The following is a 17,472-nucleotide window of genomic DNA, read 5'->3' as shown; positions in this document are numbered from 1 at the left end:
CACACAGAAAGAAAACAATCTTTTTTTTGGTTGGAGTGAGCAGCAGTGACATTTTTTGTTTTGTCAAACTAAGGTAACTTTGGTGTTTATTCTGCAAATTTACGTCTTTTATATAAAGTATGGATCCTTTGAATTGCATTGAGCTAACATTAAAGACACCAAATCAAAGGATCAATGATATCCAACTAAAGTGTAAAGAAGATTGGACCATCAAAAACTTAAAGGAACACTTGCAAGATGTTTATCCTTCAAAGCCGGTATGTGTTAAAATTTCCTCTTTCCCCTGTTAGCTTTTGATGATTTTAAATCTTCTTAGAGAGTTCTAAAGAAAGATGTGCATACAATTAGACCTCATTCACCCTTCCATGTTCTTCCTGGCTGTTTTTTCAGTACAAAATGCAGTTTTTATAGCTATCTCTTGTGACTTGTGTGTAATGTAAAAAATACTGTCAACTGCTCCAACTTGCCTTGGGACTACCTGACAAAACATGGGACGGCAATTTGGCCAGGCAAAACGATGAAGCATTCATCATGTCACTTGCGCGGCAAGTTCAAGAGCAGCCACCGGCAGATTTATTTGAAATATCTGCTCTTTTTTTCTAGGAGTAAATTTTATGGATAAATCTAGGAAAGACTTTCCTCAAAACGCCCAGGTAAAATCCAGGGGTCGCCTTAAAGACATCTGTTCTTAAAATTCAGGAGCATGTTTTAAAGAAAAGCACATGCAATTTTGCAGCGGAAAATCCAGGAGCTAAAATTGTGAAAAACACAACCCAGATGCCAGATTTTTTTTTCCAAGGAGCTTCATAATTTTCATAAAAGGTCTCACTTTCTAGGAGCATTTTAACTTTCTTAGAAAATAGCTGTTATATATTTTTGCAAGTTACACACTCGTTATTAGTTAATCCCATTGGGCGCTAGGCGGTTAGGCAGCGGGCGTTCTCTAATTCTCCAATCTGCGTCCGGTCATTTTGAATGAAAACAAAAAAGTTAAAAAGGGCGCGCTATCAGTGAAAGTTATTGTGACATGTTATGACAGAAAGTATGATTGATAAACTTGGAAGAGTTATCAAAACAAATTTGTTGTCAAAGAGATTTAACAGTAAGTGAAAATACAGGCTAGATATCAACAGTCCCATGTTTCGACCAATCATCCCAAGTTAGAACAGTTGACGGTAGGAGTTTAAGCTTAAATTGACTTATGGTTTTTGATGCTACAATCTTTTAAACTCCAGAAAAGTCTAGTTCTACTTTGCAATCTTTCTGAATAAAGTGCGCATGCACTGAAATTTAAAATCAGTTGGGAAAATACACGTTTTTTATGAGCCTTAACTTGGCTCCGAGCCTGGAGTTCTTTATTTTTCAAGAATGTTTCAGCCTCAAAGTTCCTTACTTACTAAGCTGCTAGTTTCGAATTTTTCAGTTGTAAATTTTTTCTGAGGCTGAAATCTGCCTCACAGGTCAATACCCGTCCTGTTTAAAATCAGATTATAAAAATACAGGACAAGTCTGCTGTCTAGAGCAGTTCCTTAACAATTCCTTATTTTTCGGGCCATTTTCAGCCTAAAGTTCCTTATAAACATGTTCCTTATAAAGAAACGTTTAGGTATCTTTAATCCCCCACCCAAATTGTTTCTGCCTTAACTGCGTTCACTTTCTATTGCAAAACTTAGTCATGGGCACATGATTGACTTCTAGGCTTGAAAGCAAACCTGGATGAAATGAACTGACCAACAACAGTGCCTTGTTTTTATTCTGTTTAAATTAAAGGCTGCTACACACTCAGCATTTTATGGTCGGCGAACAAGATACACGGCTCAGGCGCTTTGGTCGCTGTACGCTTTTCTCATTCCACTCTGCAGCACATGTTTTTCTCTCTTCTTTTGTTTATCATCTTTTTGCACATGATACACATCTTTTGCACACGAGACAAGAAAAAAATCTCTCTTCTGATTGGTTGATTTGATAAAAACAAAGGGTGTGCTGTTCAGCTTCGCGAAAAAAGTTAAAAGTTTCAACTCTTGTTGCGCTCAAAGCAAACGCCTTTGAAGGCTTGAATTATGTAATTTATTCAATAATTAAGCCGTGCACCTTGTTCGACGACCATAAAATGCTGAGTGGGTAGCAGCCTTTAATTTAAACAGAATAAAAACAAGGCACTGTTGTTGGTCAGTTCATTTCATCCAGGTTTGCTTTCAAGCCTAGAAGTCAATCATGTGCCCATGACTAAGTTTTGCAATAGAAAGTGAACGCAGTTAAGGCAGAAACAATTTGGGTGGGGGATTAAAGATACCTAAACGTTTCTTTATAAGGAACATGTTTATAAGGAACTTTAGGCTGAAAATGGCCCGAAAAATAAGGAATTGTTAAGGAACTGCTCTAGACAGCAGACTTGTCCTGTATTTTTATAATCTGATTGTAAACAGGACGGGTATTGACCTGTGAGGCAGATTTCAGCCTCAGAAAAAATTTACAACTGAAAAATTCGAAACTAGCAGCTTAGTAAGTAAGGAACTTTGAGGCTGAAACATTCTTGAAAAATAAAGAACTCCAGGCTCGGAGCCAAGTTAAGGCTCATAAAAAACGTGTATTTTCCCAACTGATTTTAAATTTCAGTGCATGCGCACTTTATTCAGAAAGATTGCAAAGTAGAACTAGACTTTTCTGGAGTTTAAAAGATTGTAGCATCAAAAACCATAAGTCAATTTAAGCTTAAACTCCTACCGTCAACTGTTCTAACTTGGGATGATTGGTCGAAACATGGGACTGTTGATATCTAGCCTGTATTTTCACTTACTGTTAAATCTCTTTGACAACAAATTTGTTTTGATAACTCTTCCAAGTTTATCAATCATACTTTCTGTCATAACATGTCACAATAACTTTCACTGATAGCGCGCCCTTTTTAACTTTTTTGTTTTCATTCAAAATGACCGGACGCAGATTGGAGAACTAGAGAACGCCCGCTGCCTAACCGCCTAGCGCCCAATGGGATTAACTAATAACGAGTGTGTAACTTGCTGGGCGAGTGGCGTCAAACGCTCCATCGTTTTGCCACTAATTTGGTCTTCTTCGTTCCAGACATTCGCGTGTTTTCCACTTCGAATTTTTTTCTTCATATTTTTGATTAAATCTCTAAAAAAGGGTGTCATAATTAGATGAAGGATCCTAACATTAGATGGTTCTAATCAACTGGTTCATTTTTACACCTCATCTAATGAAAATGGAATTAAAACATTACAGTAGTTTTGAAAGTTTGTGTGGTTGTAAGCTATTGTGGTAAATTAGCTCCCCTTTACTTTTGCAATGTAAAAATTGAAAGAAATGACCTTTTATTGAAAATTAACCGTCTCAATTGTTCTGGTTTATTGATCAATCATACAAAAGCAGATTAGTCCTATGGGGGTCTCCTTTTCATCGTTCCAAATAGTTTTAGTTTGATGCTTCGCCAGTGTGAAATAACATTTTGAATGTTTTGATGTTTTAGAATCCCATTGACAAACCTTTATGGAAAGTCCTTATAGACGATTTTTCTTAACCAACAGTTGCATGGTATTATTAATAAACTGTTTTTTCTTTATAGAAATGGAATTCACAAAAGCTAATTTATCTTGGTAAATTGCTTCAAGACGATCATGCACTGATAAAAGAGGTCTTTTCTGTAAGTATTATTAATGAAGTATATAATTTTACTAGTTTTTATTAGGGAAATGGAAAAATGGAGACTCGATAGCTATTAATATATATGTAGCCCTATTCTTCTTAATATTTAATTCTCCTATTACAGTATATAAATGTTAAGATGAATGTAGCAAATGATTATAGTTGTTTTAGAGAAAGTGACGGACTATTGAATAACTAATTACTCCACAACAGTTACCTAGAGACAAGATCATTTATCACTTTTTATTGGCTGAGGGAAAGTAATGTATGTGAAGTAATTTGTTATTCAATAGGCCGTCGCGTTCTCCAAAATAACTATTGTAGAGCCCTAATCCTAGATTCATTTCCCAAACTTTGTAAAACCCCATCAGTTATTAAGCCTATTACTTTGAGTTAATACCTCATTCTTTTAAATGTCGCCTCAAATAAATGACCTTCTTTTATAGAAAACTTTGGAAACTGCCCTCAAATAAACACGCCTCTTCTTTTTATGTATTGGAACTGATTTTTGCCTGTTGCTACATCCCTAAAATGGCATATTTCTATTGAAGTTACCTTATAGTTCTAAACTATTAACTTAACCCCCCTCTTTTAACCATCTAAGAAACACTGTGGTATTTATTTGAAGTAACACGGTATTAGCTTCGTCGTATATATGAATTTTTATTTTTTTAGAGCTGTGCAAGAACATTCCATCTAGTTTGTCATGAAACACAAACTGCAGAATATATTCCTTCACAAACACCCTCTCAGAGTCCAGTAAGTACAGTAAGTTTGTCCTATTACTTTTCCATGTTTGACCTCAATAGAAAATCAAATCTTAATTTAATGGCCGCTCTCTTATACAAAGCTTGAAAATTATGCACAGTGTTTGAAAAATATTGTCGATGCATAGTCAGAAGAGAATTGCATTAATGTCTTGATTTCAGGCTTTTAGAAAGATCAATAACGACTTCCTCTGTAGTTTGAGTCATATACTTGACTGTACTTGATTACCACATAATATTTTGCCAGAGATCTCTAAATAAAATTCAACAAAATCGATAAACATAAATTGGTCAAACAGGGTTACAGTGTGGAATACAATCAAATCAAAAATGTATTTTTATTTTTCAGCCCACCCAAAGTTCTGACACTGCTACCTCCTCTTCCTCAATGCCCACAACGACAGATACCACTGATGGATTAAGGTTCAGAGGTACTCAGCAAGCACAACCAAGGTCAGTCAATTTTGTTATTACTTGAAAGAAGATTGTCATTAACTTTTAGATTAGTCCTGCTCCTGTAAAACTGAAAATGCAAGCTAGTTCATAAATTGTATTCAAATCAAAAGCTATGAATGTCAGTGAACTCTGTATATTATTTAACCTCGATAGAAGCACTTGTGTATTCCATTACTACAAAATCATTCTCAACAGAGAGAGATGCTCTCAAACTTGAATGTCACTTTCAACCAAAAAGTGTAGTACCAAACATAGTACATATTTCTTTTACAAAATAATTCTCGAGCACGAATTTCACTTTAAACTTGAAAGAGTGGCAATGAGCAATTGTTTTTTATTTCTTTAAAACTTCCTAGCTCTGAGCAACACCAACCGTCTCCATCAATGTCACCATCAATGTCACCATCACCTTACAATTTTCCGATCAATATGCAACAATACCAACAGCTGAACCCACAACAGCAATATCAATTACAAATGCAACAATATTACATGCAAATGCAGCAATGGCAATATGCAATGTCTACCGGACAATGGCCCTACCAACAAAAGTAAAACTCCTTTTAACAAATGAATTTTGCATAGCATCTCTCAAACTAAATTCTCTCTTTCTCCATTTTCCTGAAGTCTTAAACAAGAGGTCGATTTTGTGCTTTTCTCTTAATATGTTAAAAAAAAATTTGTTAGAAACTTTTATTCCTTTTCAGTAGTCAGCCTGCAACACCTTCTTCATTCACTGCTACTCCACCAGCCACACCGCTTTCTCCACAAGAGCAACCACAACCACAAGCTGCACAACCTGCACAACCAGAAGCCCCTCAACCGGCACCACAGCAACGTCCACAAAATGTTCCCATGAATGCCGGCCCAGGCGGTGCCATGATACAAGATGATAATGAAAATGGACAGAATCGTGATTGGTTGGATGTGTTATACATGTCAATGAGAGGATTGATGTTATTGAGTATCATATATTTCTATTCTTCAACTAGTCGCTTCTTGCTGGTTACTATATTGGGTTTCATTGTTTACATGTACCAAGCAGGATGGTTTACAATGAACAGACCGAACCCACCTCAGGAACAAGGTTTGTTGGTAGTTTTTTTATCAAACTTCATGTTTTTGCTAAGTAATTATAAACTTTCCTCTATCGGGGAGTGTTTTGGAATTTTTGAAGCTAGTTGGGATATGTATATGTTGATAGGGGTTGAAATTTCCCATGTAATCACGGAATATATATTGTAAAAGTTTTTTTTTTTTTTCTAAAAATTTTTGACCTGACCCGATATTTACTTGGAATGATCTTGAATACTTTACAGTTTTTCTGTCGGCTTTCTTAGGTCTCTTCAAACAGCTTACTTATATTATTATTAACATATCAATACTCCTATTTTTCCAGATGCAGCAGCACAGAATAATGTTGACCAACCAGATGGAGAAGGACATCAAAACGAAGAAGAAGAAGGAGAACAAGATGAACAGAACAATACAGAACAAGATGAGAACAATACAGAGAACAATGAAACCAACGAAACCATTGAACCTCCTTCTCCAAGTGTTTTTCGAATCTTTTGTACTTTCATTGTATCTTTTGTGACCTCACTCATTCCTGCTACTCCCCCACCACTTCAGCAGAATTAAGCTCTTCTTTTTTTTTTTTTTTTTTTTTGGAAAGATATTTTTATATACTCGTAATATTTTGTAATATATAAGTTTTCGAAGTTAAGCACCTCAGATCATTTGATAAATTGTTGTTCGTAATGCTGTTATGAACAGAAAAGAAAGAGAGTCACGTCTATTTCGACTAATACTTGAACATTTTTTCGCGAAATCTTTGGCGAAGCCGTTCGTGACTTTTTTTACTGAAAAAAAGTGAAAATTACGAGATTGACAAAAATGTAACAGATTTTCAACTCACATGAGAAGCTTTCCTTGTTTTCCTACCGTTGGTTTATAATTTATTTCAAAAGATTTTATTTTACTTTTTATATATGTTTATCTTTTTTTACAGTATAAAATAATTCTGCTGTGAAAACTCTATTGACACGTGGTGCTTAGGGAAAGTGCTGTTTTTTTTCGTAAAATATTCCAAAGGTTCATCAACAATATTTGCTTAACCCCTTCCGAATGAGAGGAATCCCTAATAGAAAATAAAGGAATCCCCAAGAAAAAAAATTCAGATCTGAGACTTTCTCACTGGAATTTTCATGTCTTTCAAAACTGTTACTACGTAAACCCTTGGGAAGGCAATAAGACTTTCTCAAGTTTGACCTCATGAATATTTCTTGATGGATTTTTATATATGGTAGAATAAAGGAAAAAGGATTTATATAAAATATCATATTATGCTAAAATAGTATCTTATTATACAATATTATTATAAAGGTATAATGTTTTCAGTAAGCGGACGATAGATTGGATATCTTAAAGGCATTAGACTTATGGTATTGGGGTTGACCAAATGATAAAATGTTAGGTTTGAAATGTCAATCGAAATTATTTGAATTTATTTTCAAACATAATGTCATAGCTCTGATCTATTTTTGCTACACGATTCTTCATTTTTCCCACGATTGTTTCAAGAGTTTATTAAGTCTCTTAGAAACATACTAACACTTTAAATAAATATTTCTTCCTAATATGGTTTGGTTTCTAAGGTAACAACTGGTAGCCATAGCAACATACAGAATCGTATTTTGTATCACATTACTCAGACCAAGGAGCTTGTTCAACCCTATACAATATGATAGATTTTTCTCTGTGATTTTTCTTTGTTGTACATAGTATAAATAGTTGTTGTATCATTGTGATCCTAAAAAAACAAAACATAAAACACTTTTTCGGACATCATCTTGTCTTTTTTCTTCTGTTTTTGAGCTCATTTTCGTGTTTTTCTTGTGTTCTTAATTTGTTCTTAATATAATATGATCAATTTATTTACGTATTGAATCAAAAGGGGCTAAAAATCTTCGTTTTCTTAGCTATTTTTTTGAAATCTGAAGTTCAGATTGTTCTAAATTTAGTTTTAGGTGTTTAAATTTGAGCCTTGTTTTCTTATAAAAATGATCGTGTACTCCATTCCAGCAGAGGAAAATATTTTTGCATAGTGTCCTTCACAAAAAAATGCCTAAGTTTTGCCTTTGGGTAGTCTAGCATGCTGGACGACTAATTCAGACATAGCAAAAAAGCAAAAAAAGTTAGGAAGGGACAAAATTGTAAACATCTATTCTAAAACTGACGTTATCCCATGATCAATAATCGTATTATCATATAACACCTGCATTACTATATTACACAGATTATAAGCGACTCTAGCTAGTCTAGCCTTTTGGATGATTTTTCCAAAGTCAAAAATTGTTTAAAACCCGTACCTTAAAGGTATCTTCATGCTACTTTTGTTAATAAACCTGAGTGGCACATCAATGCACCTTCTCAGACACTTGCAAATTCACGTGAACGTAACACGTAACAATCTTCTAATTATCTCCAGAAGATAGTTTGGTAATGAAATCTTAAGTGCTAAAATCTGCAGCTTCCTGGGTCTTTCATAAGTGGTTTAGATGTGAAAGTATTCAAAAAAAGTTTCTAACTTTCATAATAGTATATCATCAGAGTTTATAAATTGTGCTTAGCTTACCATTGTCTGTACACCCGGTATCTACGGCTAATTTCAAAATTCATTGTCGTAGAGGATCTGTTGTCTTTTCTCATTTGAGAATTTTTCAAACCGACCGCTGCGATGGAGTGTTGGTGCGAGAGGGGAGACGACGAGGGAAGTGTTACTATTTATAAATCATACTTCATCGCAGAGGTCTCCGTATGGGGAATTTTTTTTCATCAAACAGAAAATGCACACAAAGTGTTACTACGAAGCGATAAACATGAGATACACTCTGGTACAGAGTAAGCTTACCACAGCGTGTTAATTTTACCGGAAAAATGGCATTGGAATCCGAGTGGAATCTTAGTGTGCGAAGTGGAATCATGCAAGACGACGGTACTGTAGGGTCCAGTAGGGTCTTTCAAATGGTTTTTGTATTCCTAGGGTGAGTAAGAGCTTAGTGCAGTTTTCAATGTTGATTAAATTTCAGGGCATTTTTCTCCCTGGAGAGATTAATTTGTTACAAATGAGATTTGCTTTCTTTCGGCGAATGAAAGTTTAGCTAGATTAGTTCTAAATTCTAGTGTATCAATTAGCGTGAATATGTGCTTGAGCGCCGGTGGCGAGCCAAATTCTTAGACCGGCAAATTGTAGTTTTTTCGTGCCTTGGGCAGACGAAATTCACCGTTTGCCGGGCCTAAATAAGACCCCTGTAGTAAGGAGGGGGTTTTAATGGGTCTTCTATTACAGATGTGACCAATAAAAAATATGAAAGTGTTTGATGATGTTTTAAAATCTGTTTAGTCAGATTTCGAGATTCTTTTCAATATTTAGAGAGGTGCTTTTCAACTGAAGCACGAAACGACGAAAAAGTATTCTATAAATTAAAAATACAAAAAAATTGAAACCTAGTACTATGCCATATACATAACATTCTTCTTAAAAATATAGATATTTCTGGTTAAAAAGAACAGGCTGTACATACCTTTTAGAAGGAAACTTTAAATTTTGAAATAAATAAACGCAAACTGTACAATAAATTTACAAAAAAGACAAATAAATTTTAGAGTTAAAACTAATATTTTCTCGACTGCAAAACTCATCAACTTCCAGTAAACTTCGGACAGTCAAGCATTAGAGATGATATTGTTTGTTAATGGTTTTGCAAACTCTTCGCCTTTCAAATGCCTGTAATTATAATTGGAAGTATGTAATTGTAAGCTTACTGCAAATAACAGCTTCAATATGTGAAAAGTAGTATTGTGGCAGGAGGCAGCTGCTGTCAATGGTTGGTTGATCAACCGATCAACTTTTCTATTTTTCCAAAGTTGTGGAAATATCATATTTCATGATATTTCCAATTCCGAAATTCATTGAAACATCATATTTTCAAGCTATTTCCATTTTTTGGAAATATCATATTTCCAAAAGTTGGAAATATCATATTTCCAAAAGTTGGAAATATTTTGAAAATATGATGTTTCAGATTACTTCAACAACTTTCGAAATATAGAAAAGTCATATTTCCATATTTACAAGAGTATATGGAAATATCATATTTTCAAGATATTTCCAGGATTGGAAATCTCTTTTTTCGCCCAGTGTGATTTTCTGAGGACCTTTTGAAAATGAAAATAGTAGTTTGTTTTGGTTTTTCAAAAAAGTTCTTATTCTAACCATCTTATAAACATATAGCTCCCCAGTTTGCCCCAAATTTCAGCGAATCAATTATTTAATTCAAGAGTCCATGAGTGTGTGAGTGTGTTTGTGAAAAAATCAAACGATGAACTTTAGACGAAACAAAAAGGATTTAAGGTACGAAATTGAGGTATGAAAATTACTAAATTTTTTACCTTTTTGCATCATCAATGGTTTCTATAGTCGGAACATTCAATGTTTCTGGTAGTCTTACACAAAGTCCGGATGCAACGAGCGCCAAACTTCCCATTACAGCAAATGGTAAAGTATAATGGAAATGCTCTAACCATTGACTAACCCATGGCGCGCTAGATCCACCAAAACGTATGAGCACACCTAGAAGCCCGATAGCTTGTGATCTGAAAAAAAGATTCAAAGCACCGAAAAATTAAATTAGTAATTAGGCGTCAAACGTACCATGAGGCGACAAAATTAGGATTTTAACCGATGTTTGCTGTCACTGTTGATGGTGTTCCAAGTAAAATACGTCAATATTTCGGTATTCGTAACCTCCGACCATACACCTTGGACCCCACCTCACTGGAAATTTCATCCCCGATGGGAAAATTACCTGAAATTTATGGGGGAAAATTAGACTCTTAAGCAGCCACTATATTTTCCGACTTGATTAATAGAATTTCTGTCCCTATTTAGATTTCGATAGTGATTTCTATTCCAACTGTGGGAAAAATTCTCACCAAGGCTGTGAGACAGGGGTGTATAGTATACCTGATTATGGTTGGCATTAACTCTAATGACCAAGAATACATCGAACTGAATGCTAAAGCTAAGCATAGTTGGCCAATCATACCAAACGTTACTCGAAGCCAAATCAATTCTATAAGAATAAAATCATTTCATCAAGTCAAGCAGACACTTTAGAAGATTTGAAATTTTGAAAAAACCTCTGTATCTAAAACCCGGTGAGAATCCAACAAAAACAAGGAGCTGAATACTAATGGGAATTGAAAACCATTATTTCCAAATGCTTTCAAAAGCTTAAAAATTCAATAGAGATCAAATCACGTCAGTGTTACCCAGTTAGTATAAGATTTAACTACTGACTACTGGTGGTCTGAGATCAAAGTCTGTATAGTAATCTTGCGCTGAGAAATTAGTCAGCCTTGCTAAGTTTTTGATCATGTGATTAAATCTTAAACCAATCCCAAGAAGAGTAGTACTTGGTAACATGATCAATAAGGACTATGCTGTGAAAAAACGTTTATCTAACATCCATAACGTCCATTTAACGTGGTTTGAAGCTAACCTGACAAAGGATTGATAAGTGATACACCAATGCAAGAGAAGCTCCCCACAGCCATACTTCCTATCAATGTTGGTTTACGACCATATCTATTGAAAGGAAATGTAACATATAGAACAGCGAGTAAACAATCTCGTACCCAGGGCCACTTTATTGCACAACTTTTAATTTCCCTGATGATAGTCCACTGATGGAATCTAGGGACTGGATTAGAGTTTGGAGAGTAATTATATTTCTTAGAAGTCCCATCATGGTGTTAAACTTAGATTTAGAATGCCACTCATCATCATATTTGGTCAAAAGAACTTTTCTTCAGAAACCTTGCAAATTCCAATTATCAACCTAAAAAAATTTGAGTTAAAATTTGAGTATGCTCTTCATTTAAAGATATTTGCATCAAATACTCACTTATTAGTTAAAACGATAACAAGAATATTGCCAGGGATACCAACTAGACTGGTCAATACAAAATCACGGTATATGTTTCCTCCTAGTTGATCAGAGGCTAGTGATATTCCGAAATAGACTTGACCGATGACAAACCTACAGAGAAAAAATAATTTTAAATTTGAACATTCATGCAGGAAGCAAATAAGAGTAGCTGGTAAACTTAAAAGGTATAATATCCTAGCTCGCACAAAACATAAAAAGTAATCGAACTAAACGTCTATATAGTTTAGGTGAACTTTAAATAAAATTCGTGAACTGTGTTGAAAAACAGAAATCTGAAGGGCGTTGGGCTCCATTAGTTAGATGGTACCTTAGAGGGGTAAGAAACATCGAGTTAAAGTTAAAGATATCTGTGAAGGGAAAGGCTTTGTAGCTACAGTCGTATGAATGTTTTGACTAGTCCAATTGTAGTGTCTTCAATTTTTCAAATTGCATCTGCGAGGCAGAATATGGTTTGTCCTAAATCCTAGTGACGGCTTAGCTAAAAATCGTAGCTGAGACAGGATACGTGTTCCTTTATAAGAAGAAACTATATAAGAACATAAGGCTTCAATGGCCAAAATATTAAGAACAAGCTAAGAACATTTTCATGTTTTATGGGCTCTCAAACACCCAGTTTCTTTGGAAAATGGTCAAAAATACTAAGTAAGAACATTTTTAGGCTTAGGCTTAAAACTAAAAAACTTAAGAACATCAGAAGGCTTAAAAATAAGAAAAAGACATGCAATTCTAAAAATCTGTACTTACCACACGAAGCCTTGAACAAGTGTGTTTGTTGCTAATCTACTATGTGTAAACAAACTGAACAAACTGCCATTACGATCTTCCGTTTTCAAGGGTGGTCGTAAAACAATATCGGGCCATTTTCGTCCGTTGAATTGACAAATAGATCGTAACACATCTTCACATTCTTGCGATTTGAGATTCAATCGCAGCCAGCGGATGGATTCAGGCATAAGGCTAGAAAAGAAAGACAAAAACAGTTCATCTCAAGCAAGGACAAATTTAATTTCGAATAGTCTCAACTAAAATCTTTTTAATATATACAAGAGCAAGCCAGCAATAAAAGCAAGTTATAGAAACATTCGAGTTAAAAAGGCAAGGGCTGTAGGGAGCCAATTTATGGTTGTCATTGTAAACCTCTCCTTCTATTAAGTGATATTCAAATCAAGAGGCCATCTTCCACGCAGGTTACCCAGTATTATGACAAATCACTATCTAAGAAATATAAGCCCAAAGTCGAAGAAAGGCTTTTTTGTCGAAAAGAGTTTGCAGTCGGTAGAGTTTGCCAGTCTTCTTCGAAACTCTCCTACCGATTTTTTTCCCTATACCTCCATAATGCATTACCACCATTATTTCCCGCCTTTACTATCACTGTAACGGGTGATAACATCGTCTAGTAGCCTAGTGGATGGCTTACCCGAAAGAAAACAATAGTATGAGATATGGAAATGACGTCACCACCAATAATTTTCTCCATTCGGGCATCAACCAAGACTGGAAACTTAGTAAACATAGCGATAGTGTGTATGTCAATCCAGTCAGTGCGCCTGACGCCAAACTTTTGTATTTTGGACCAACGAATTCTGATGCCATAACATAGATGGTGAGTGCAATTCCCCCTTGGCAAAACCCAATGAGAAATGCCATCAAAGCGTAGATCCAGAATTGATGTAGAAAGGCACAAGTGAAAGCAAAAGTGATCATCCCAGAGAAAGAAATCATTAACACCTTCTTTCTTCCATATCTAAAAATTCAGAACAATGAAGGTGTTTTTGGTTATCATATTAATGAATTCGGGAACTACAATCAGGGTCATAATATATTGGCACTTTTGGCTAATTTACAATTTTTCGAAAATTGAAGTTCGAGCGAGAATGTCAATTTTTAGGCCTTCAACTTGATTTCATCAAGTATTTCGATCTGGGAGGGATTTATGGGTTTCTAGGCTATATTTCAAGCCCTACTAGACCATTTTTGAACTTTTGGATCCTCAGATCCTAAGGTCCTAAGTCTTAAGTCTAGCGTTAAAACTCAGAGTTAAAACTCTACCCTTCGAACCTACTTTAGAGCACTTACAAATCGATTGTGGTTTCAAAACACCCCGGTGAATTTCCCTTTTGTGCCAAATATTTTGTCCCTGATTGTAGTGTAAACCTTGATGAAGTCAGAATTGATAGTTTATCAGTTCCTAAAACGGGTTTTTGATACCAAAATAACTTTTGAAAAATTTGCTATCCTTTTCAAATTTCTCTCTTTTGAGGAAAATTTATTGATTTATATAGAATCTTATGGCATTTGAAATAATCTTTCCTCGGTTAAGAACATATCAAAATTCAAACTAGTGCACAGACCCTTAAAACACTGTTCAATAATTCTAGTAGCACAATCAGAATCGTTTTTATGCCCTTCCAGTAAAATCAAAAAGTGGTGATTGTTATATTGATCAGAATGAATAAATCATTTTTATTTCTTACTTATCCGAGACGAATCCCAAGACAAATGCACCAGCAGCCCATCCAATCCACATCAAGGAGTTTGCAAGAAAGGGATATTCTTTTTTATCGCATACCAAATCCCACTGAAAGGAGAAAAAATATTTGCTACCGTGAAAATCACAGTTGGGTAAGACTGAGATTTAATGATGTCTGTAAATCACGGTACTACAAAACCTTGAGATGTTTTACATTTACGGATTTTAAGTTTGCCTTGGAATACTGCTATCAGTAACTCAGAGTTAGTCTGTCACAACTTAAGATCAGATTTATCCTAGTCACTGAATCAAACTAGCTTAGATTTCTAGGCTAAATGTATAGATTAAAATTAAAAATACATTTTAGAATAAAATTTTGGAATCATACTTGCGATTGAACTTCATGAGCCCCCCCCTAGCATTGCTTGAGTTAGAGTGGTGAGTGAGTGGAGGTACAGTTCGCCGAAAGATAAGAATCGGAAAAAGACGCGTCTGATTATAGTCTGAATCGCAGACCTCTACAAAACCCTAGGTAGTATAGCATCCTCTATAAGGAGCACGAATCCGTTAGGTTAGTGGATGCCAGCAGCCTCGTCTGATTACTATTTTGGGTGGCCCTTTGCCTTTTTATACCTTAAAATTAGCGGTTTTTAGCCAAAAAGAGAAAAATTATTTTGAAGCTTAGTTTTTCCATTAAATTTTTAATGGGAATAAAATCAGATCTCTCTGAAACTTTGAATATTTCTTCCGACAGGGACGTTTTTAGGTCAATCTTTGCAGCAGGACGAGGCTCCATCGGGTTTATGATACACTGGAGTGTATGAAGGAAATACTAAGTTGCACTGACAATATTGATAAAAATAGTTTATCTTTTGGTTGGTTTGATAGGATGGATCACTTCTGATCTCTTATCATCAGACAATTTTTAGAATTTTGGTGAAAATTTTCGCAATAAAATTTAAGTGGATGTTCATTTTTGACCGGAATAATATTTTAGTCAAAATTTTTCCGAAAATAAAACAAATATTCTATACAATTTTTAATATTAATGCAGTAACAACTAGTCAAACAGGTTTAACATGATCGAATTTGACTACTTTTTACGAATTCTCAGGGTGTAGTAAAGTAACTTTGCATAAGTAATGAAAAGGAAAGAAAATAACTGTCTCTAGTTGAGTCGATTGCTCCTTTTGTAAAAATCTTGTATGTTTTAAGATTATATATGTAAATCCGGTTAAAATCATCATATTTTCCCATCAGACTACATACTTTACGAACTGATTGCATGTCTTTTAGAATACCAGAGGGCATTAGGTTTGTGAGATGACAAAAATGGTAGTCACTTTCTACTGAAAAATGAACCAAAAAATTCCATCCGAGTGGGACAGAAATATCCTAAAACCTTGCCCCAAATGTATTGTACACCCCTGTGTCACAGACCCGTTGGGACCCCAGCCCTACTTGAAAATTTGACAAAAATTTCGTACACGGTGAGAAAAAAACCTGGAATTTTCAGTCCCACTTTGAAATTGACTTTGATTACATCCCCATTCGAAATTCAATGTTTGAAAATTGCACTCCAAAAGCATCCCCACTGGATTTTTTAACCTTAGATCAATATAATTCCTATCCCCATTGTGTTCTTCTAGATATAGGAATAAGAATTTAGTGTATTTCAATACAATAACACCCCTGTCTTACAGATAACACCCCTGTCTTATAGATAACACCCCTGTCTTACAGTCCCGGTAGAACTTTTTTCCTCAGTGGGGATAAAATTTCCTATTGAAATCCCCAGTTTTTATTTCTATATCCAGAAGAACACTTAAAACTTTAGGAACTTTGACGCAACCAAATTTATCCCCACAAGAAAAATTTTCCCAGGTCACCGAAAAATGGTTTTATATACCTCAGTAACGATCGAATATGATCGTGGTAGAGTGTAATTCCATGCATCTCTCTCCATGAAACATCGTTGCTCGTAGAAAGGATCTCCAATATCGTAAACTGCTGTTGAATTACATTGTGCTCTGGTCAAGTTATTCGTTAAAGAGCATCTCCAAGGTGGAGAATGTCCGGTGAAAAACCAGGATAGAGTATGGTAAGAATGCGGTACTTCAAGTAAATAGAACATTAAGAGAAGAAGCTTTTGAGCTCGACCGAACTGTCCTATATGTATGAGAAATTCGTCAACATCGACCTGCTTAAGTGGTTCAGATTGTGAGTCGCTGTTTTCTGTATTTGACGGATTGGAGAAAGCTGTATCTTCATCCTCTTTGCATCCTTTTGGTGTATTAGAAATCTCCTTTTGTTCCTCTTCAACGTCAATCCTCTGGTTTTGATTGCTTTTTTCACCAAATTCTTCTTCTGCGAGATATGCCTCATTTTCCTGCAATTCAAAATTGTTTTCAGTCAATCTTTGCTTTTCAGGATCCATTTTAAGCTCTGAACCAATTTCTAAAAGTCTAATTTCTCTTAGCTCGCAACAGACTTTCTGAAAGCTATCGTAGTTTTGATACCGCAATTTGATAAAAAATTCTAGCCAAATGAAAAAAGAAGTTGTTTTTAAATTTTTTATTTCTTTTCTAAAAATGGGGTAACTAGAAAAAAGTCATGCATTATTCATATCCCGACACATGAAAGGAAAACTTTGAAAACATACCCTTTTTTTTCGAGATTAGTTTTATGACTGTATTTAAAAACAAAAACCACAGCACGGAAAATTTAGGGTTTGAGATTTGTTGTGACCTTTTCAAAGTACTGTAACTTCATCGGGGTTTTTCAAGAGTCTTTTCTGATATAGTTTAAAATTGTCGAAATGATTGACCCGTAAATTTTAACCTTCAAAATTAAATTGCAACTTATATATTTTTTGTGATCCAGCTCGATACGTTTTGGGAACAGGTTTTACGGGTTTGGGGTAAGCGATCTTTCCCTTTTTTCAGGAAACCCCCTGCACAGGCAGAACTAGGCCAAATCAAAATCGAACGAAATAGGTGAATATAGGCATGAATAAATATACAAGCAACAGGGGCCTCGTCATGAAACAATTACAAGATTTAATTGGTTTTTAAATTGCCATGCATACTTTTAACACGAG

General features: G+C 35.0%; 2 protein-coding genes across 3 annotated transcripts; one reads left to right on the top strand and one right to left on the bottom strand.

The window, feature by feature from the left end:
• On the top strand, positions 1-7,731 carry LOC136807925 (homocysteine-responsive endoplasmic reticulum-resident ubiquitin-like domain member 2 protein). 2 transcript variants are annotated; one of them, XM_067064546.1, is made up of 7 exons: positions 1-257; positions 3,584-3,661; positions 4,339-4,422; positions 4,780-4,883; positions 5,243-5,437; positions 5,597-5,973; positions 6,286-7,731. In XM_067064546.1, exons 1-7 carry the CDS (start codon positions 120-122, stop codon positions 6,525-6,527), a joined length of 1,218 nt encoding a protein of 405 aa, XP_066920647.1. In that variant the 5' UTR covers positions 1-119; the 3' UTR covers positions 6,528-7,731. The 2 variants fall into 2 exon arrangements, with proteins under 2 accessions (XP_066920647.1, XP_066920646.1); XM_067064545.1 differs by having other exon boundaries at positions 43-257; positions 5,594-5,973; positions 6,286-6,591.
• A 1,576-nt stretch (positions 7,732-9,307) lies between these two features.
• LOC136807924 (solute carrier family 22 member 15-like) lies at positions 9,308-16,881 on the bottom strand. The gene is made up of 9 exons (XM_067064544.1): positions 16,282-16,881; positions 14,377-14,480; positions 13,320-13,646; positions 12,647-12,859; positions 11,858-11,992; positions 11,453-11,538; positions 10,915-11,023; positions 10,341-10,544; positions 9,308-9,675 (listed from the first exon to the last, which is right to left on the bottom strand). The coding sequence occupies exons 1-9, from the start codon at positions 16,807-16,809 to the stop codon at positions 9,615-9,617; spliced, it is 1,767 nt and encodes a 588-aa protein (XP_066920645.1). The 5' UTR covers positions 16,810-16,881; the 3' UTR covers positions 9,308-9,614.
• Positions 16,882-17,472: the final 591 nt, after the last annotated feature.

Source organism: Clytia hemisphaerica, unplaced genomic scaffold (assembly GCF_902728285.1).
Source record: "Clytia hemisphaerica strain Z4C2 unplaced genomic scaffold, Clytia hemisphaerica genome assembly, whole genome shotgun sequence".
Taxonomy (NCBI): Eukaryota; Metazoa; Cnidaria; class Hydrozoa; order Leptothecata; family Clytiidae; genus Clytia; species Clytia hemisphaerica.
This window is presented reverse-complemented; position numbering and strand designations above follow the sequence as displayed.

What these genes read in the sequence shown, in the direction of transcription:
- LOC136807925 (XM_067064545.1), top strand. Translation starts at nt 120, where the DNA reads ATGGATCCTTTGAATTGCATTGAGCTAACATTAAAGACACCAAATCAA. An exon ending in TGATAAAAGAGGTCTTTTCT is followed by an intron (nt 3,662 to 4,338) that starts GTAAGTATTATT and finishes TTATTTTTTTAG; the next exon opens with AGCTGTGCAAGAACATTCCA. An exon ending in CAATGGCCCTACCAACAAAA is followed by an intron (nt 5,438 to 5,593) that starts GTAAAACTCCTT and finishes ATTCCTTTTCAG; the next exon opens with TAGTCAGCCTGCAACACCTT.
- LOC136807924 (XM_067064544.1), bottom strand. Translation starts at nt 16,809, where the DNA reads ATGGATCCTGAAAAGCAAAGATTGACTGAAAACAATTTTGAATTGCAG. An exon ending in CATATTCGATCGTTACTGAG is followed by an intron (nt 14,481 to 16,281) that starts GTATATAAAACC and finishes TTCTCCTTTCAG; the next exon opens with TGGGATTTGGTATGCGATAA. An exon ending in TTGGGATTCGTCTCGGATAA is followed by an intron (nt 13,647 to 14,376) that starts GTAAGAAATAAA and finishes CTGAATTTTTAG; the next exon opens with ATATGGAAGAAAGAAGGTGT.